Source organism: Phyllosticta capitalensis, assembly GCF_038381095.1.
Source record: "Phyllosticta capitalensis strain CBS 128856 chromosome Unknown BKA78scaffold_2, whole genome shotgun sequence".
Taxonomy (NCBI): domain Eukaryota; kingdom Fungi; phylum Ascomycota; class Dothideomycetes; order Botryosphaeriales; family Phyllostictaceae; genus Phyllosticta; species Phyllosticta capitalensis.
In genome coordinates this window covers 596,725-615,792 of record NW_027117440.1, presented here as the reverse complement: position 1 = coordinate 615,792, position 19,068 = coordinate 596,725, and the positions used below count along the sequence as shown (strand labels likewise).

The window sequence follows — 19,068 nt, the reverse complement described above, 5'->3', positions numbered from 1 at the left end:
TTGGATTGTCGTTCGAGGGTGAGGTTGGTTTGCTTTTATCTGAGGACGGTCATTGAAAGTGTTGATTGTCTGGAAGTATTGACTTACCGTCCATGAGGCTCCAGGGATCGTCCAACGCGTTATATCACCAATCAAATAGTGACCTACGGATGGGGTATTTTTGGCTATACAAAGAGATGAGTTCGGAAACCCTTTTTGTTTGGTCTCTATATGAGCTGAGCAAACATTTGCGCAAGGTGATCGGATGGGCTTATGGCAAGAATTTATCTTGAAATAAGAAGGGCGCTGGAGCAAGTATGTTGGTTGTGGCGGGACGAAGCACGTTGACATGGATACAGGTTGTGGCGGGAGGAAACAGTCTAACATGAATACATGGACACAAGGATGTGTCGGGCTAGACGGCGGACCCGCTCGGTCGCAACAACACGCGTGCATATCGCAAGGCCAGAACCACTCGGTCGTCTGCTCTCCAGATGTCCGTCAGATTGCCCATAGGTGCATGTACGTCATGGGCGTAAGGAGCAGCAGCGTGACGGCTGCCAGCCAGTTGAAGCACAGGAATGGTCAAAATGCTCTGGGTGTCAACACCCCTCCTGCTGCAGCATTGGTCGCGCGTCCGGGGCCTTTTTCGCCCGCAGGGCATCTTTTGCACAGCCTCCTCATCCATTTTACGCGGCCTTCTTCTTTGCACGGCTTTCATCTTTTGTACGGCCGACACGCCTTCCATCTTTTGCACGGCCTACACGGCTTTCGTCTTTTGCACAGCCTACACGGCGGCTTTTGTCTTTTGCACGGCTTCCGTCTTTCACACGGCCGACGCGGATTTCGTCTTTTCCACGGCCTCCACAACTTTCGTCCTTTGCATAGCCTTCACGACGGATCTTCTCTTTTGCACGGCCTACACGACCTTCATCTTTGACGCGGCTTTCGTCTTTTGCACAGCCTTTTGCACACAACTCCGTCTCCGTCTCCGTCCCCATCCTCATGCCCGAACATTCATTCAACCGGTCCTGCCAGTCTAGTCAGCTGACGCCAAACTCTGCTGCCTTTCCACCATTCTCCCGCCGTAGCCCCTGTTGCCTTGATGCGTTACTTCCGTCAACACTCTTTTCATCTCAGGGGAATTCTTCAGTGCCAAGTCTTCCTGCCTTTACGCACCGCTTGTGACTCTTGTCAGCGTCGCATGGCAGCTGGGGTCCTTCGTGCTGGGCCTGTGGGAGTGACGCTTCGTTTGATGTCTGATCAGGCTTCGAGAACTGCAAGTTTTACAAGCATTATAGTCCCTCAGAATCGGCCGGTAGAAGTGCAGATCAATGGCTCATAACTGCCACATCCGCCGTTCTGCTGTTGAGTAGGCGGTCCGAGTGCCGTTTCCTCTCATAGCGGCAAAATCACCAACGAGCGTCCTGTAGCGCCGCCGTCCAGAAAGTAGGCTCTCGTCGTCCACCTGCTGAATGACAAGGCTGAAAGCGATCTGGAGCCAGTTTGACGATCCAGGAACGCAAAAAATTTGCCATTCAAGCGGAGCTTTTAGTAGTTGAAGTGCAGTCATGGTAAGACGAGAGAAATGATATGAGCTCCAATTGTTTCGACCTTCGATACCTTGTCAGCCTGTTCAAGAGAGATGGACTGACGCCGCATTTGTGCGACAACACATCGTAGCCGTCACACGCCGCAGCAGTGCTCTGAATCCCTGTACCATGCCCCCGCACGTTGTCAACGCGCAGCTCCGTGCGTCCCGACAACCTTATCCGATGACGTGCAACAAGGGTGGGGGCGGGCGGGGACAGCCCAGTACAAAAAGGAAAGCGATGCCCGCCTTCTGGAACAAGTTTTGGACCGACCACGGATGCTTTACGCCTTCATATTGATCGCTACTCTACCCCTCCTCCATAAATCGACACTATCTACGCATTCGCTGCAACTCCTCGTCCAGATCGACACGACTCCAACACATCGAACGCCGAAGACCAACTCCTCGAATGCCATATTATTCCGCTTGGTGGAAGCGCTTCCTGTCAACGATGTGGCTCAATCGTCCCTGGCTCCGTATATCCAACTGTATTTAGGATGGTTGTAACGGATCGCCATGGCCCTTTGGTCCTCGATGACATTGAGTTGGAGTAAAGGTCTTCGAGGTCCGAGTCAAGTTCGAAGAAGGGAAGGATACTGCGACGGACGTGGCGGTGTCGACGGTGGTTAAGCCGCTGACGAAGACGAGGATTACGGGGTTGAGCGTGCAGCGGGTCCGGCACGGAGAAGGTAGGCGAAGACGAAGAGGAGGAAGGCTCTGGAGCGTCTGAAACAATCAGGTGTCAGCCTCGACCAAGAGTGAATCCACAGCGAATTGGGCCTCATATTGGACCAGGATCTCATCTGAAACATCCGAAATGGAGCGCTGTGCGAGCCACTGGAAGGCATCATAGCACAAGGGACTGCAGGCACATGCAGAGATTTGTTCGTTTTGTTGGTCGAGACACGGGCAGAAGAGGGAAAGGTCAAGTACTGACCTGATACTGACGCCTGGCTCCCATGCGAAGCCCTATCCAGGATAGCGATCATCGAGGGCCAGAACCCCTTGCGCATGATGAAGCCGATCAAGGGAATTACGACTGCTAGGACAAGTCCGGCCAAGCCGATTTTGGCCTCGATGGACCAGGAGCCATTGCTTTGAGAGTCTATGAAAAGTCAGCACTGTGTAAATTGTCTTTGATAATTCAAGATGTCATAACAAACCCGTGGTGACTTTCGACTGCGGATCCTCTATGTGCATCTGCAATGAAGAGTGGTTTTGGGTCGACATGGTGACACGATGGGGGAGTTTGAAACACTGGTGGAGGTTTCAGAGTAGTGAAGTCGCCTTGATAATGGACTATTGCCTAATTTGAGGTGAAGGTGGTGGATCAAAAAACTTCGATAGAGATGGAGAAGCCTCAAGTTATAAGTCAGTTGGCCCCACTGGTCAGCTAGAAGTGTGAAAGAAATTGAGAGACGTGGGGTGGCTAGGAGATTATGTCCTCGTAGTCGGGCGGGTCATCTAAAGTACTCGATTCAAAATTCCACCAAGGACCGTATGTCCAGTGGAATGGTGTTTGCCACGGCCCATTCAGCGGTGTACAGGAGGAACCGGAAGCACACTGTTGTACAGCAGCACATCGTGCCTCGCTGCAGACCAGCCAGTCAGACTCTAGCTTTGCCGCTCCTCTGTGCCTCTGACAGCCTGATTTCCGCCTTTTCTTCCCACTGATCAGCAGCCATCCATCGGCGTTTGTCGCTCGCTGATGACTTTGCTTGCGCCACTCGGCTGGATTTGGCTTCAGCCTTGCTCTTACTTGTTGGCGGGTCTCACGGCTGCGGGGGATCGCATTCATCACAACCCCCTCTTGCTTCGCCTTGGTTGAATTTTTGAAGCTTTTTTGGTCTAGAGGCGTCCCGCGGACTTGGAGTCGTCTCGCGTACTTGCAGGCGTCTCGCGTACTTGGAGGCGTCTCGAGGACTTTTCGGTAGGGCTGAGAGTCAAGTCGGCTCGTCGCACTCATCAACGTGCCCTTTCGGATGCTGCAACCTGACCTACTGATTGGTAAAAAAGTCCTGAGCCTCCCCGCGGGTTGCTGAATCCATACTCAGCCTCACTCGCGAAGCGCATACGACTGAATCACGTGGGATATATGGAGGGGCAGGAATTGATGGTCGCATCCAGCACACCTTGCGATGGTCCTCGTCGCTAACCAAGCACTCTTGATCGCTTATCTATCAGCAATTTAGGTCGTTGTGCAGTTATGCTCAGCCGAGCTTTATCTGCTTGTGCTGTAGTAGTGCCAAAATCATATCGCTGTCTATGAAGATGCAAAGTTGCAGTCGACGGGCAAAGAAAAAAAGCGTCATTGGATTGCAGCGCGTCGCGGCCCCAGCTCTCATTGGGCACTGTCGTATGGCTGACCGCACACTGGACCTGGGTCGCCAGAGCTCGATCGAGGCGTCAGGAGCTGTGCCTCTGCCCCAGCTCTCCGGATTGACTGCAACTCTTGACCTCGGGCGTCGTTGCCTTCGAGGCGTGCCAACACCGCAGTGGCGAGCAAAAGAGAAGTCTCCACCGGCCTCCCGCATTGCATGTGCCGCTGCGGTTGCCCTTTGCCGCGCGCCATGGACACGATCGAAACTAGAACAAGTCCACCTTCCAAAGCACCTCTACCATCTCTTGTCTGAGCTCAAACAGACATGGGAGAATCAATGCATCAGATATCCTTCTAGAGCGCCTTGCATTTGTCGACATGACCTTCTACGTCGCCATCGTAGCGATGCTGTGGGATGAGCCTGGGTCACTGATTCGACGGTGCCAACGCACGCGCATCTGGCACCTTTTGCTCTGAATACCTGCCCTCGGGAGAACACAGGCATATACGAAAAAAGTTGTTTTGGTGCCCTCGCACTTAGGTCAACCAACCAAAATTCGACATTTCCCGCCCCCGGCCGCGCCCATACGCAGGTTGGCTCCTTCAATGGATACGAACGTTACATGGGTAGATCGACCTCCCACCGTACCCGCTCTGCACTTGTTACCTTGTGCCTGTGCCCGCACACGTGCATTTATGAATGCGCCAAAGAGCCTCCCGGAGGACCTTGTGGTTGTTGATATGACCAGTTGTTTCGCCTTTACAGTGAATGCTTTGTGGAGCATGCGTCACCAACTTCTACGGTATCCACATAGCAATCTCGCCCCGCTTCATCCACCTGCCAACTCGTATGTCAGCTTCAGGAACCTTGACTGGTCCCATTGTACCTCTCCCATTACCGCAACCTGGATTGCTGATCGCCTTCAATTCTTGAGCCGCTTTGCCGATAGCTGCGATCTCCAGCGCTACGGTACCAAGACAAAACGCTCCTGGCATGGACATGCGTGTTCCAGCTCTCCGCATTTGACCACCTTTTAAACTTCCACTCCTCTAATCTGCCCGGCCCGTGTCCCTTAGCGCGCCTCGCCGTCGTCCTCGACTACGTCATAAAGCCGTCGTCGGCCTTATCGCTGAGCACTCTCAATCTCTTGATTGTCCAGAATTCGGGCCATTCCGCTATGATTTTCGAACGGGCTCAAACTGGTTGTCCTACTCCGGTGTTGTACCCCTGGCGATACCGGTATGATGAAGCTCCAAAAACAAGACCAGGATTGAAAAAGACAATGTGCGCAAATGCGGCCCACCCCGTAAGCTCACAGGCCATTCCTTGTTCTTTCACTCCGGACTCCTGGATCAATCTGTATACTCAACAACCCCGTTGCGGGAATCCACCTTGGGGGCAATGGAACAAAATTCATTGAACAGAGCTCCCATGTACAACCATTTGACCACCTCACAGTCCGTTCCAAAATCCTCCGCCGAAGCGGTGCAAACCCAATCTGTCAAAGCTCTCCCATGTCCCTTGGAAACGCCGCACCAATGCCATGCTCTCTACGACCTCTTGATGATTACCTTCCAATGCAGTGACTAACAGCTCCGTTTGATCATCTAGTTGTCTTGACATTTTCTTGGAGGCGATGCACAACCAGAAGCCCAAAAATTGCATGGTTGGAATCAAGCTTGAAAAGGTGATCTATTCGTTGACGACAAGCCATGGAGACTTAAAAAAACGAAGAGATTGACACGAGAGGGTGTATCTCCATGCTGATATTGATGGCCTGGTTGAACCACAGGCGTTGTGAGCATAGGCATGGCTTCTATTCTGGTTAGTACGGGATCAAAGATGTAAAGTTGCGTCTGACACAGACCTTGACCACTCTCGGCATCCGAGATGGAGAGCTTTGGCTTTGAACGTCCTCTGAGCTTGAGAGAAATTCTGTGGAATGCAAAGCCAAAAACAGGAACCAAAACCGCGAGACCGAGACCGACGATTCCGATGATGGCTTCACTTGACAAGGCGTGTCCTGTTGGACTTGAAGTTGTTTCCGCAAATGAGCCTGGATAAAATTAGGTGCGTTCAAAAGAAGCAGAGATTAGGCGCACTGTTCATTCTCAACTTTGAAGCATCAAATGCCGGGGACTTTCTTGTGGTTCCAAACTCCAAGGCGTGTATCGTGTTGCTTCAACTCGAGATTACGAGCGGAATTTGCTATAATTCTTGGGATTTTACCAAATTAGGATGCTGGATTTGCCGATGCAGCTGCGTGGTACTGGTCCAGAACGTAGCGGAAGTTGAGTAGGAGGCAGGTATACTTGCAAAGCGAGCGCGTCTTGAATAACGGGACTGAGTTGTGTTTGTGCACATGCAGATACAGCGCCAGAAGTTTTGAACAAAGCTTGGTGGGGACGAAGGGGATCTGCTCCGCAGCAAGATGGGCTTCGAACGCAGTTGGTGGCGAGGCAAATTCTGCGCTCTTACTCGCTACCAGTCATGTACTATTTGGGAAAGCGGCCAAGGGCCCCCGGTCCAAGGGCCCCCGAACACAGGGGTCGACTGTGTTGACGGCCAATCTTTGCTGCTGTGCAAGAAAAAGAATGGAGCATGTACCCCAAAAGTTTGTGGCTGGGCAAGGGTGTCATGCATGATAGGCAGCGCCACAGAGTAAGCACCTCCTGGGATCAACCACGGGTACCATTTCAAGGATCACTGGATCTTGACATGGCAGACTGTGGAGGAAAATGTACTGAACAAGCGAATAGCAAAAGCGGAAACGAAGGAAATCATTGACTGGGTAGATAGATGCCAGACTTGTGGTTGCGACTGATCTAGGTTGTCTCTGAAGGGTAGGGATATCATGCGTGATCTATTTTCTCAAAGGTTCAGTTCGACTGGTCGCTGGCAGGTGCTCATATTAGAGGTGCTGCTTGTGACATGCCAAATGACTGTGTCGAGGCAAGATTTCTAGGCTTCTCGTCAGTGCGTATGCATCCTTGAATCCTGTACTATTGCCAGAACATTTGGCATTTCAGCTTCTCACAAACATACATGAAATATGGACCGTAGATGGATCGGTGCATTCCAACAGCTCAAAAAAAGAACCAAAGAAAGTAAAAACAAAAACCCTCCCAACATGTCAGCTCTTCAGGTCAAAATGCATCTTAGTCTTTTGACACCGATAACTGAACCCGTTCCCCAAATTTCAATTTGAGTTCTTCCTTCTCTTTGATCTCAAATCTTGTGAGGATTTTAACAAATTGTTCAAGGACAAAGAACGCTGTCCATCAGTCGGGCGACTGGGCTCATCTTGCGAGCACTTTTCTCTGACTTCTAGAAAGTTCCAATTCGCGGCCCCACGCATGGAAGTTCCGGCTCCCCCCAAGAATCGAAGTGCGATCGATGGCCCATTATGAACATATGAGCTTGAGGGATAAACGGACGAAACTCGCTCGTCGGTGACCTCTGCAGAATCCCGACAACGCGTCTCAATACCGTTTCATCCTTCTGCTGGCTCCGGCTCTGGCTCTCGAGATCATTTGGAGGCGCAGGGGCGGACGGACTGGCAGTCTCCACCGAAGTATGTGGACGCCTCAACGAGGCTTGACTTCCTGAGGCTTGTTGTTCCAGAGAGACTCGCGGGGGAATCGGAAGCTGTGACTCCAGGTCTGGGCCCCAAGGTTCAATTGGACTTGAGTCCGGCGTCTCTGTTCGACATGCAAAAGTTAGACTCGGATTGGATAAAGTTCGCAACGTTGGAGATGGAATCACCTGGCTTTTTGGCTTTCTTGTTGCGGCGGACCAGTGTCTTGTTCCAGAGAATCGCAGAGAGATCACAAAGTTTCGATAGATTTCTCTTGAAGCAATCCAGTCCTCGGAAATATCCAATCAAAGCAATGGCGACTGAGACAAATACTGCAACGAGCCCAATGATAGCTTCTGTGGACCAGGAATCTTTCTTTGCCAACAAGTCGATAACTGGTAGAATGAGTGCGATGTCGCATGTCTGACAAGAGGTATTGCAACATACTTTTGCTGAGACTAGATAGAATCTTTAACAAAGTTGATGAGTCCATGTTCTGATTGGCCAAAATTGGAGCTTTTGCTGGGATTGAAGGCATGTTTCCCGATCGCAAGCAGACAGCTTTGAATGGCTTGTGTAAGACGGAGAAGATCAAATGTGTAGTGCGCAGACTTGCGAACTTTATACGCCATTTTCATCAAAATTCCACCAAGGACAATTCATCAGACTTGAAGATGGGCTCGAACTTGGTCTGGAGGATTGCATTGATGTTGGTTGTGGGGCTCTCATAAGGTCGGCTAGATTGACTGGTTAGCGATTCTTCGTTCTGCAACCATGCTATCGAGATCCCTGCTCTTTTACCCCAGAAACGGTACGATGTGGGAACTGCGCCACTTACAGACAGTAGGGCAAAAACGCGGTGAGTATGTCGCCTTTGCAAGTCCAATGATTTTTCAGCACCGCCTCCACCAACACCTTCAGGAGAGCTCTCATCGGGCATGATCATGCGCTTGGGACCTTGTGAGGACTGACGTGTGTGATCAAATGCAGCTTCTTACATGTCCAGTCCGATGGTTGCTAGTCCCTTTATGGTAGCAGAAAATGAAGCAAATGGAGCTTCATTAGCGGCAAATTGGAAGCTGGAGAAATCGCTCTATTGAGCTCAGGGCGAGGGACGCAGAACAATCTGCGTGGAGAACGACGCGAAAGACGGGGGATCGCCCGAGCTGCATCGAAGACGCGTGGCTTTTGACCAATCAAATCAATGCCCAAGCGGCAAGCTGATTGTGTGTCCCCTGCACTTCGGTTGCACAAAAAGGTGCCTTGTAGGATTCCAGAGGAACAGTGAAGAAATGCAGGAATGCCCAATCTATGACGAAGTTGAAGACGGTCCAGAGGCACGGGGATAGGGGGCCTTGCGTGGACCCGTGGACCAAAGGCTCGAATGTGATGTTGCTGTTCAATTTTTCTAAGTGGCCAAAATTCCGCATCCAACTCCTCTTGTTGCATTTTCCTCTCAACCATCTTCCGACCTGTCTCAAATGGATTTAACTGGTTGTCAATCTAGATGCGTCTAGAAAAGAAACAGGCTTCTCCAGTCAACGCATCACAGGCAACATATGCAGACTCGGACAAGTCAATGTGGCTGCTGGATACCAAACTTTTTCAGTACTCAGAAATTTCATTTCGATCTTCGTCGTGTGCGTTGCTTGAATGGTGGTTCCGGTTGACAAAACTGCCTCATCGGGTTAGCACGTTGTCGAAAGGAGGAAGCGGGAGAATGCACCTTCTCCACGACCTTCAGAGTTTTCGAAAACTCAAAGTCCATATTTGCTGTTCATTAAATCCAGCAGTCTATCCACAAGAATGGCAGCTATGAAAGTTTAAGGCCGTCCGACCCGAGGGAGTTGGGACGAGCCACTTTTCAAAGTCAGGATCTTCCTAGCGGTCGAGTGATCTGCAAGACGTCATCTTTTCCAGAGAAGCATCTACGGTCCATGAATGATTCCTCCATACTCGGTTCAAGCGATGAAATGAATAAGAGAAAGGACAGCACGTGAAGTGATGGCAGCCAAAGGAACCTGTGTTCGATGCATAATTTGATCAAGGCATTCTGCGATATGAGTGCATCATTTCTTGGTAAAACTTTACAGATACTTTTACATGAGTACATGAACCCGTCGTCAAGTACGTTTGTTGGGTCCAGCTAGTAGCTTTGGCTTGAAAAGCGTTTGAGCAGCTCAGCTCATTGCGGTTAAATTGGGACCAGAAGAAGAATGACCCAGGCGCTCGACGTGCGTGGATATGGGAGTGCCCAGATCATGAGGTGGTTCTCGAGTCATGAACATAGGTACAATCTCTTCATATGAGCAGTGAGCCGGATGACCGCATCCTCAAATGTCTGGAGTCTCTTACCAATATCGATTGCCCCCGGAGTTGGATGTTTGAAGGCTCGAGATATTCGTCTTCGAAGAGCAAGTCCAGAAAGCGGGACCAGCACCGTCACGAATACACCAACAATGCTGATGATCGCTTCGTTTGACAGAGATGGACTCGAAAGCTGCGTTGGAGGATGCGCGGGAATATAAGAGCCTTTGATCAGGTCAGTTGAATTGATGACTAATCAGTAGCCTGGCTTACTGTTCATAGTGATCGGAAAAGACAGAGATGAACGAAAGACTCTGGAAAGAGCGTGGCTCGGCAATCCGAGATCATGAAAATAGAGATGGATAAAAGAGCGGATAGCTTGGGCAGTCCTGGCGCTGAAGTGAACAGGAGTCTAGAAGACGGGCGGCGGCCAAGGTTTTATCAACCAGTGCCTCGAAGAGACAGGGATAGGGAAGTTGGGTGTTTGCAGGACTGATAGGTTGCCCTGAAGCAATGACGTGGGCAAATATTCAACAAGGTCTCGGCCGATCATGTATGTAGCCTGATATTCTCATATCAGTATATGCGGCTCCTGCTCTACTTCGCAGCCGAAAGATCGCAATTGTCGGATGGTATTCAAGAAAAACGACTTCATATATCCATGGTTCTGTGCGAACCCTTTGAATCTTTGTCCTAGACCACAGACTGATTGTTTGTTTGAAAGTTTTGACAGGGAGATGGCCAATGTTCTGAGCGTTCGACGAGCACTGCCCTGGGAAAATGTGCCCCGCGCTGGGTTTGATTCTACGTGGTGACACCGCAGAAGAGATTGCCGCAGATCATCGTATTGCGCATGCAGGATGCTCGAGCCACGCATGTGCATGCTGATAACAAAGTTTTTATGTTGACATGTTCCGCGGCAGCTTCATGATCCAGTTCACAGAGCCGAGCCACTTTCAACCAAGAGAAACTTAAATGATCGATTGCAAGGTCGCGGAGTTGAAAGCCAGACTCGAATGCTTTCGATGGATGGCCTTCATCAGTGACATGACAGACTTTGTTGCTGCCACAGGCATCATCATCGTCATCGTCGTCATCGACACCACCAACATGCATGCACTGCTCTGGAGCAGTCTGAAACAGCGGATGAAACCGTTCGTTTCAATCTCCGCTCCCGGGATGGAATCTTTCTGGGAGATGAATGGTTTGCCGCTGCTTTTCTGTGCGTCAGCTCCATGCGTGCAGGTCTCAGCCTTATGGAACTACCTCTGACCTCGACTTGGCGCAAGCGCTGCGCAAGAGAGCGGGAAGGCGCCCTCCTGACTTCCGAAGGTGTCCGAAAGCGATCAATCAACTGCAGCGCTCTAGTATTTTTGAGGTGGAGATCGCCATATGCTTGTGAGCTCTGCGGATAATGTAGCTCGAGTAGCGACTAAAAGAGTAGCCTTGATGCCTGGGCTCACGGCGGTGTTGTCGTCGGGTGGCGGCGAAACACCGCGCGGAGGGGCTCTCTGACGCCATGGCGATTCGCAGGGGAAACGGAGAACTCTGTGTGGAGAGAAAAGAAATTAGAGGCTCTTCAGGGTGCTCTTGAAGCTTCAGCCTGTTGACACGTAGCGATGCACCGCCACCGACGTGCCAAAGGCCAATCGCTGTGAAGGTCCTCTGCTGTGCGACGTCTCCTGTCAGCCTGATGCGGCAAGTGCGCCTTGTTGCCGCCTGTTGCCGCCTGTTGTCGCGCAAAGCTTGAGCAGCATAAGTACCCGACCGCCTGCTACCGTTCATTAGAACCTCCGTTGGCTTCCTGCGACTTCTCGGTGTCGTTCCGCTCGAGCCGAAAGACGTCGAGTCAGGCACGTCGGAAAGTGGATCCGCCGAACGCTCCACTACGGGTCGGGCCGCTCTGTCGATGACTGTCGAACCAGTGCAGGGCTGACCCTGCAATGATTCCATCAAGCTGGTACTTTTCAGGAATCTCTAGCGCTGTTCGCGCTGTCTCGGGAACAAAAAGCTTCCTAGTCGAAATCAATTGTTTGGCCTTTCTCTCGCTGGTTTCACAGGAGACTTCTCTATTCCGATAGGACAATCTAATATTGCAAAAGCAAGTTTCGTGTGGACGTACAGCAACGTGAAACTGAATGCTACTCCGAAGCCAAAGGAAACAATGACAGAAGAGAAAGAGCGATGCTAAAGAAACGAGAAAAGATACAGAACTCGCTCGTCCCAAATCTGCAGACGCGATCTATGCGTCTCTATCCTGCCGTTAATGCCTCGAAGTGCTGCGATGCTGGTACCCTGCGCTTTCGACAGAATCCAATGGACGGGATGGTATATCCTGAGAAGTGCAACGAAGAAGACCAAAGCAGGGGAGATTTTTGCGTTGCCTCTTGTGATCTTCCGGTTAGACAAACTGGATTCCAGCCATTGTCGCACCGTCCTGGTTGAAAGTGATGGAAAGATAGACACGATTTGGAGATAGTTTCTGGTGTTGTCCAATTGGATGCTGCGGAGGTAGCATTGGAGCCAATTCTAATCAAATTAGTATGCAAACTCCTGGACCCAGTACTCCGACTGCAATCAATGCGGTAACTGACCAGGATCCGCAACCTCATCTTTGGAACTTGAGTCGGTGCGCTTTCGGAAAATTCTGAGGAGGCGCTTGCGAAAAAGGTATCCGCTCAACGGAATTATGGCAGCCAAGATGACTCCAACAATGGCGATAATGGCCTCGCTTGACAATGCTGACCTCCCCGATGTGTCTGGTTAGGTAAGCTTCCTGGTTGGGAATGGTGATGCTCAGTCTTGCTCACTGTTCATGTTCAAGTTGGCCAGTCGCAGCAACTATCCTAAGCTGTCCTCGAATGAATTTTTGACAACTGAGGAGTAAACAGTATCGAGATAGACAGATCGGCCAGGAGATGGATCGGTGGAAATGAAAATACAAAGGATGCAACGGCCAAAAAGTTCTGAATTAAGCGCACTTGGTGTTTTGAATGAGATCGGTGTCGACGGAAGTGGTAGACACAGAGACAAGCATCGATTGCGAAGAGTTATAGAGTGAGAAAGGCGTGTGGGGTTGCCTTACTCCCGCTGCAGCTGCATGCCACCTGCGCTCCTGCCTGGTCGCATGAACAACACAGAGGCACGACGAGCCAGTACCGTATCGTAAGTTTTCCCCCTTTGGTCTTCAACAAGCTGGCGCTGATATCTGATTTGTTGCTTGGATTCACATTGGCGCCTCGATAGACATCCCTGACCTCTGCGCGTCTCAGTCTGCGAATCCTGTCAGGGCTGCGGATTTTTGAAGAAGAAACTTGGACATTTCGCCCACAACACTGCGCTTCTCAAACGGATCTGACAAGCGCGGTTCCAGTACTGCTGGATTGGAAACTGAAGCATGTTTCTTCAAAGATGCCGTCCTTCTTGAAAACGCCCTGCATCTAGTGTCTATCCTGTGCACCCAGAGCCTTGCATCAACTTCAGAGGACAAAGCGACTGCATCCCGCTGGGAGGAATGATCTCCCACTCTGGCTCGCACCTTAGCCACCACTTCTTGCATCATCCACCGGGAGACTTTGAAACTGATTGGAGGCGTCGCGCGCTGACGACCCACTTTTTTCTGGCACTCTGACAGCCACCATGCAGCTCAGCCTCTCCGAGGCCGATGATGAGGGAGAGATTCGCAAAATAACAATACATGCATGACAAAGCAAAGGCTTCGGACCGCCACCCTCCAAAAGAGCCTCCAGATCTGATGCCCTCGGCTAGCATAATTGGTTTGACCCGTTGCGAATTGGCTCGCAGCCAACGTGTTACCCGCCGCTGGCCGCCTGCACGGCGCCCAAGCTGCCATTCGCCGGGTACGTCGTGATTGTGCTGCTCGGAAGGTCAGACGCCCCCACAAGCAGTCCCCACTTGTTTCCTCCCCGGAGATAAAAGAGAGATAAAGTGGCTAGATTTCTGACATCTTCCCTCTTGACCTTTGGCCCAATTTTACGCACGAAGCTCGACCAACGAAAGTACTTGGTGCATCGAGCATAGCTTGTGCTGCAGGATTCTGCTGCATTTGCGGAGCGTCGACCGCACTGAAAGCCCTACAGGAAACGATCCAGGAAACCTAGTGGTCAATTCGGCACTGGATCTCTGGAAATCCTGTTGATCCAGAACGCTGCACGCAAATAGCTATGCGTCGGTGTAGCAAGGCCACGGATTATTCAAGTGGCGTAGGACTTAGGTTTGCATCTGGTCCATACATTGACGTGCATTCCAAATCAAGTGCTTGTAAGTGCTGGAGCTCAAATTGTGACCAACCTTTGCTCTTTTCGTTGTCGAGCGATGTGATTAAATCATTTGCACTGGATTTGGATGGCGCTGCTTCTTAATTGTGGCACTAACGATTGACATTGGACGCAGCGATCGACTCTTTGCCATTCATTCAAACAGGACTGGCCAAAGCCCTCTGCTGATTCAATCGCGATTATAATCCGGGACCGAGCTGCAGAACTTGGACAGGTTGCTGTGATTTGAATTGTCAACAGCAGAGCCGGAAAACACTTAAACCCCTACACCCGAAGTTAGGTGCAAGAACTCGAAAAATTTTCCCAGGACAAGAGGTACTGTCATAGGCTTCTTCATCAAAATGGAACAAAATCATCCCAAATTCTTAACCTGCCGGACCCGAATCAGACGACTAACTCTGTCGATGCAAGTACTCCATCGAGGTGGAGGCTGGTCGACTTCGTTCGAGTAAAAAGAGCGGAGTAACAATTGATTAGAGACAGGAGGACTGCAAATAAAAAACAACAGAAAAGAATTGTGGACAAGCACTACGGCTTCTCCTGATCCTAATGGCTACGTTCCGGAAATAGAAGGCTCCAGATGGTGATCAGATGGAATCCGTGGTCAATCCGGCAAAGCAAGTCCTGTGGAATTCCGGAATATCTGGCGTAAAACCAAATGGACAAGAGTTTGAGAGAGGAAGGGGTTTCTTTGTTGTGAGTACGCACCCATTGGGTGGTCCTCGAGGGGAGTGCGGGCGGCACCATCAATGACAGCCATTGGTTGTATTCCATCGAGACTGTGAGATGGGTCACTGGATGGGACTCCCAAGTTGTCGATTGCGGGATGATCCGCGGTGATTTGGATGGAGACTTGATCAAATACACCGCTGCCCGATGGAGTCTCTGAGACACGACCTCTATTGGCACATTCATGGACTGGACTAGATCGATTCTGTCGTTCGTTGAACTGCCAGGAACTTGCGTCTATCGAGGTCGTTCCTCTTGTATCGTCGGTTTCGACCTAATTTCGGCATTCAGCACTCAGCTTACATTCGACTGATGTCGTTGGTGGATACACAAATGACCCACATTTTGGAACTCCACATCGATTCTGTTGTATGAACTTCTAGCAGTCATCCTAGAGAAAACTTGCTTGAGAATGAACGCGCACAGTGGAACAAGGACCACTAGGACAACTCCGACAATTGAAACAATTGCTTCTGTTGACCACGTTGATTTGCGAAGAGGAGGTAATGGACTGCGCGTTGGCGTAGCTACCCTTTGTTAGTCCATTATCTTGACACAGTGTCTTTTCTTACAATTTGGTTTTGCGTCGATTGACATGTTGAATTGCATTGAAGTGGTTTGTAGGTCAGCGACCACTTAACTGCAAAGCTCTCGACGGTGATAGTCTTGGCCAGTCTGAGCCCAAAGCAGAAGGGCGCAAAGTTCGATGAAGCGGAATGTTGCGAAAATGTGAGGGAAGATCTGGTTGGGCTGAACTACCTTATAAGAGCCAATCCAACAACCTGAGTGAGATACATGGGTGAGGAGCCACAATTTTGGGGCTCAAAACCTGATCTCTCCTCAAACGTGATGCCGAGAAAAGGTAGAACTCCTGCCAGGCATTCATGCAGGAATGAGAGTAGAACTGATTGGCCTGGAATTGGACACCTTTGCTGATCGGTTATCATGGGCAAGGCAGAAACCATGTCGGCCAATCCGCCATGGCTTACGTTTCTGCTCCGCCCCCGCCTCCCCTCTCGCCTTCCTTCCACTCAACCGCAACGCACAGAAATACGTCGTCCTGCATCAGGGCACGCGCATGAGCGCCCAACGCCCGGACACATTCTGTAAGCAGCCGTTCAACGCTTTCAGGCTGTTTGAGTGCTCCTGCATCCAATGGGCGCTGCGCGGATGGCGGCTTCCGGATGCACCCAATGCGCAAGTGCTGCGCAGCAGCAGCGTCCCAGATCCTTCTCATAAGCGCTTCCCACCGCCGGCCTCCGAGAATTTCGATGTCGGCTCACAACTGCCTGCTGGTATCTACCGACTTTGGCAGGTTCAGAGCGAAAACGGAAGCAGCAATTTACGCAAAATCAAGACAAATGCGAAGATTACGACACGGCGGGCCGAGCCTTTGGTACAAGGATTACACCGAGGCGAGAATAGGGGTATTCCCCGTGACTCTACAGCGCTGTCTCTCCACCGTTTGTGCTTCGATTTCGAAATCTTCCACCAGGACGAAGATCTGGCATCAAACGGGACTCACCGTACCAAGCTCTGGGTGTTTCTCACGTATGGTACATGTATTGGTGGGGCGTCCCGTGCAAGAAATTCACCGACCCCATGCCGTTAAGTCTGAGCCATCGAAAAAACACGACACACGACATGCTTCGACAGTACTCACGAATCGTATAGCGCTCTCCTTTGGATCTTTGTCGTCCCTCATCTTGTCGAACATCTTGTGCCTCATTCTCCCGGCCAAACGACTTACGGCAATCCGAGCGACGAACGAAGTCAGCACAAAGTGCAATGCCGCCAACGGCCCGGGGAACACTGTGAAAGGGTATCCTGAATTTGACTCCGCCGAGATTACATCCTTACGCCGCGATTGCTACAAACGTATATACAGAACAAAAAAGATCCTACAAAGAAAATATGTACAAATTGACAAAGGAGTCTGCTCTGTGTCCACTGTTTCAGGGGCCACAGCAGCGGTTCCGTCATGTCGATTAGGAGCCCCTCAAATGTGGCAATCTGTCTCTGCTCATTTTATCGCTTCTGGCATGTCGAAATCTGAGCGGCAGATTTTCAATTCGGACGAGGTTGAGATCCAGGTTCTTCTCGCAGTCAGTGTGAGGAAAGTGGAGCGAGGATTGCCAAGCATATATACCTATATCTGAGGTTCTCCGAACAAGTGGTATTTGTGGGTCTCTCGAGGACCTTTGAAATACGAGTTGCTTCTTGAAGACGAAACCGAGGAGCGGAACGAAAATGGTCATAGCCACGCCAAACATGCCAATGATGGCTTCGATGGACAGAGTGGATTTTTCGTCAATTGCGCAGCAAGGACTACGCGTAGTAGCTACAACCAGTCAGTTCACCGTCGTCAAATGTTTGGATGAGTATGTACTGATACTTACAATTCATGTTGGCGAGTGAAGTTGAGGATTCTTGCAGACCGAAAAATCAGGGGTTTTGGTAACTGAGATCGTGATTTGAGAGAGCCAGAGGAAGCAATGTAGACGACACTGACATAAGTGGAGAGAATTGCTTTGAAGTTGAGAGTTAAGACGTCGAGAAATTGCAGTCAATGGTCCTTAAGAACTCAGTCAAACGTTGTCGGACATCGCGAACAGTCACCAATCAAAGAGGAAGCCGTAAAAAATGGTAGCAGCCGCACCTGCATTGCAGGCCGAGAGCCGGAGTTTCGTCAGACTTACCTGATGAAGCATGTAGGTAACAAGGGTTGTTCACTGTGCTCATAGCCCCCAATAATTAATGGCCCCAACGTTGCAGATGCAGAGCTGACCTTCCAAGGCGACGGAATCATCTATACAGTCGCAAGGACATTGTGGCTCAGAGTGACTTCAGGAGGTCTATGCCAGGTTACGACCGCATGCGCTGCACAGTTTGCAAACTGTTCAAATATCGTAGGTGCGGTTGCAAGTCCAACGTATCCTGGTGTCGCAGGATTATTTAACAAGCCGAAGGCGTGCAGCAGGTTTGCCTGATAATTCCGAGGTATTTCTCGAGTCTTGCGACAGACTGAACTTTACTTGCCCACAAATCAACGGCTTTCCAACGATACTGTCAAAAATACGGCCCTGCGCATGGGGAATTCTCCAGCGCGCACAGCCACTGTCCTGCCGACTGCTGACCTCTTATATGCATACGTCATTTTCTTGGGCTGCGCACAGCCACCGGATCTCTCCGGACGAGATGTATAAGCAGGAAAGAGGTCTAGATTTTGTGAAGGCGCTCTGACATGCTAGTGTATAAAGCCCCGCGAACCTAGCCTAGCTTTTCTTGTGGGACAATGGAGTCCTCGAAGACACTGTTCAGAGAGAGGACGGCTTAAATGTACACCGGAAATGAACTCCATTCAACCCCACAGCGATGCCTTCTACATGCCCCAAGTCCCACAAGTCGAGTACAGGATAAAGAAAGTAAAAGCTTCACTCCTGACGGCCGGACATTTCAATGTTGAATTTGTCAGTCTAATTTCTGGGAGACACGATTCAAATCTGGTAGATATCCTCGTGCAATTAAGTTAGGGCTCCAGGTAGCTCCTCTCCATTGAATGGCGGATCCCAGTTGAGGCTAGAGCGACGACCGGATATTGTGGAGTGGGTCGTCCCAAGTTCTGTGTCAGTCAGCATGATTGGCAGGCCGTCCGGAGCAAGGATCAGGGGTCAGGCACTTACCCATGTCAGGACTACCAGTGCCGGTACCCTCGACTGATTCCGGTTTGGATCGTTGAGAGAAGAGTCGTTTGACAGTGAATCCAGCGACTGGCACGAGCACAGTCAGAACTGCACTCACGATGGCAATGACCGCTTCTGCAGAAAAGTTCGACTTTCCGCGGGATGCAAACGGGGGATAGTATGTTGTTGCTAGCATCTCGTTAGACCACGCTTCCTCTCTGACTGGTAGACGTACAGTTCATTTTGGCTTGGTGGAAGGCGCACGTGATGGAGTTAATAGAGAGGGCAGAATGTCGAGATCAAGGGAGAGGACAGGAATCCGAGGGATCTGCCGACCCTGGCAGGCTGTGGGGATCAGCTCGAGTCTGATCAAGCGGCCGTTTCCAGCTTTTGGGGCAGGTGAGTGAGGTTCACTTGGTGTAGAGTTTTTGAATGGCCTGTGGACACAATCTGAAGCAAGTCTGGAATCGAGACGTCAATGTGGGCTGTACAAAGAGCGAAGAGAGAATTTAAGGACACAGGAGCGGTCAATTCGTTTTGCCTGCCTTCCTTCATCATATCTTCTGTCCACCTCACACCC

At 50.7% G+C, this 19,068-nt stretch overlaps 7 protein-coding genes across 7 annotated transcripts; 1 reads left to right on the top strand and 6 right to left on the bottom strand.

Annotated features, from left to right (window-relative positions):
* Positions 1-668: 668 nt before the first annotated feature.
* BKA78DRAFT_292258 (uncharacterized protein) lies at positions 669-986 on the bottom strand (the record flags this gene model as incomplete). Its single annotated transcript, XM_066886027.1, has 1 exon — positions 669-986. The coding sequence occupies one exon, from the start codon at positions 984-986 to the stop codon at positions 669-671; it is 318 nt and encodes a 105-aa protein (XP_066747436.1).
* A 1,165-nt stretch (positions 987-2,151) lies between these two features.
* On the bottom strand, positions 2,152-2,902 carry BKA78DRAFT_71095 (uncharacterized protein). The gene is made up of 2 exons (XM_066893622.1): positions 2,737-2,902; positions 2,152-2,678 (listed from the first exon to the last, which is right to left on the bottom strand). The coding sequence occupies exons 1-2, from the start codon at positions 2,801-2,803 to the stop codon at positions 2,224-2,226; spliced, it is 522 nt and encodes a 173-aa protein (XP_066747435.1). The 5' UTR covers positions 2,804-2,902; the 3' UTR covers positions 2,152-2,223.
* A 100-nt stretch (positions 2,903-3,002) lies between these two features.
* BKA78DRAFT_292257 (uncharacterized protein) lies at positions 3,003-3,539 on the bottom strand (the record flags this gene model as incomplete). Its single annotated transcript, XM_066886026.1, has 1 exon — positions 3,003-3,539. The coding sequence occupies one exon, from the start codon at positions 3,537-3,539 to the stop codon at positions 3,003-3,005; it is 537 nt and encodes a 178-aa protein (XP_066747434.1).
* Positions 3,540-6,759: 3,220 nt separating this feature from the next.
* On the bottom strand, positions 6,760-8,153 carry BKA78DRAFT_304974 (uncharacterized protein). The gene is made up of 3 exons (XM_066887666.1): positions 7,919-8,153; positions 7,660-7,866; positions 6,760-7,595 (listed from the first exon to the last, which is right to left on the bottom strand). The coding sequence occupies exons 1-3, from the start codon at positions 8,007-8,009 to the stop codon at positions 7,222-7,224; spliced, it is 672 nt and encodes a 223-aa protein (XP_066747433.1). The 5' UTR covers positions 8,010-8,153; the 3' UTR covers positions 6,760-7,221.
* Positions 8,154-14,680: 6,527 nt separating this feature from the next.
* Positions 14,681-15,402, bottom strand: BKA78DRAFT_292255 (uncharacterized protein; the record flags this gene model as incomplete). The annotated part of the gene is made up of 3 exons (XM_066886025.1): positions 14,681-15,079; positions 15,109-15,332; positions 15,378-15,402. The coding sequence occupies 3 exons, from the start codon at positions 15,400-15,402 to the stop codon at positions 14,681-14,683; spliced, it is 648 nt and encodes a 215-aa protein (XP_066747432.1).
* Positions 15,403-15,716: 314 nt separating this feature from the next.
* BKA78DRAFT_304957 (uncharacterized protein) lies at positions 15,717-16,719 on the top strand. Its single transcript, XM_066887665.1, has one exon. The coding sequence runs from the start codon at positions 15,884-15,886 to the stop codon at positions 16,415-16,417; it is 534 nt and encodes a 177-aa protein (XP_066747431.1). The 5' UTR covers positions 15,717-15,883; the 3' UTR covers positions 16,418-16,719.
* A 1,320-nt stretch (positions 16,720-18,039) lies between these two features.
* BKA78DRAFT_376877 (uncharacterized protein) lies at positions 18,040-19,068 on the bottom strand. The gene is made up of 3 exons (XM_066892848.1): positions 18,724-19,068; positions 18,489-18,677; positions 18,040-18,427 (listed from the first exon to the last, which is right to left on the bottom strand). The coding sequence occupies exons 1-3, from the start codon at positions 18,728-18,730 to the stop codon at positions 18,330-18,332; spliced, it is 294 nt and encodes a 97-aa protein (XP_066747430.1). The 5' UTR covers positions 18,731-19,068; the 3' UTR covers positions 18,040-18,329.

Excerpts from the sequence above, each read along its gene's own strand:
- BKA78DRAFT_304974 (XM_066887666.1), bottom strand. The coding sequence starts at position 8,009 with ATGCCTTCAATCCCAGCAAAAGCTCCAATTTTGGCCAATCAGAACATG. Across the intron at positions 7,867-7,918 it reads TCTATCTAGTCTCAGCAAAA|TTATCGACTTGTTGGCAAAG; the intron begins GTATGTTGCAAT and ends TCATTCTACCAG. Across the intron at positions 7,596-7,659 it reads CAAGAAAGCCAAAAAGCCAG|AGACGCCGGACTCAAGTCCA; the intron begins GTGATTCCATCT and ends CATGTCGAACAG.
- BKA78DRAFT_304957 (XM_066887665.1), top strand. The coding sequence starts at position 15,884 with ATGAGCGCCCAACGCCCGGACACATTCTGTAAGCAGCCGTTCAACGCT.
- BKA78DRAFT_376877 (XM_066892848.1), bottom strand. Across the intron at positions 18,428-18,488 it reads CACTGGTAGTCCTGACATGG|AACTTGGGACGACCCACTCC; the intron begins GTAAGTGCCTGA and ends TGACTGACACAG.
- BKA78DRAFT_71095 (XM_066893622.1), bottom strand. The coding sequence starts at position 2,803 with ATGTCGACCCAAAACCACTCTTCATTGCAGATGCACATAGAGGATCCG. Across the intron at positions 2,679-2,736 it reads GCAGTCGAAAGTCACCACGG|ACTCTCAAAGCAATGGCTCC; the intron begins GTTTGTTATGAC and ends GACTTTTCATAG.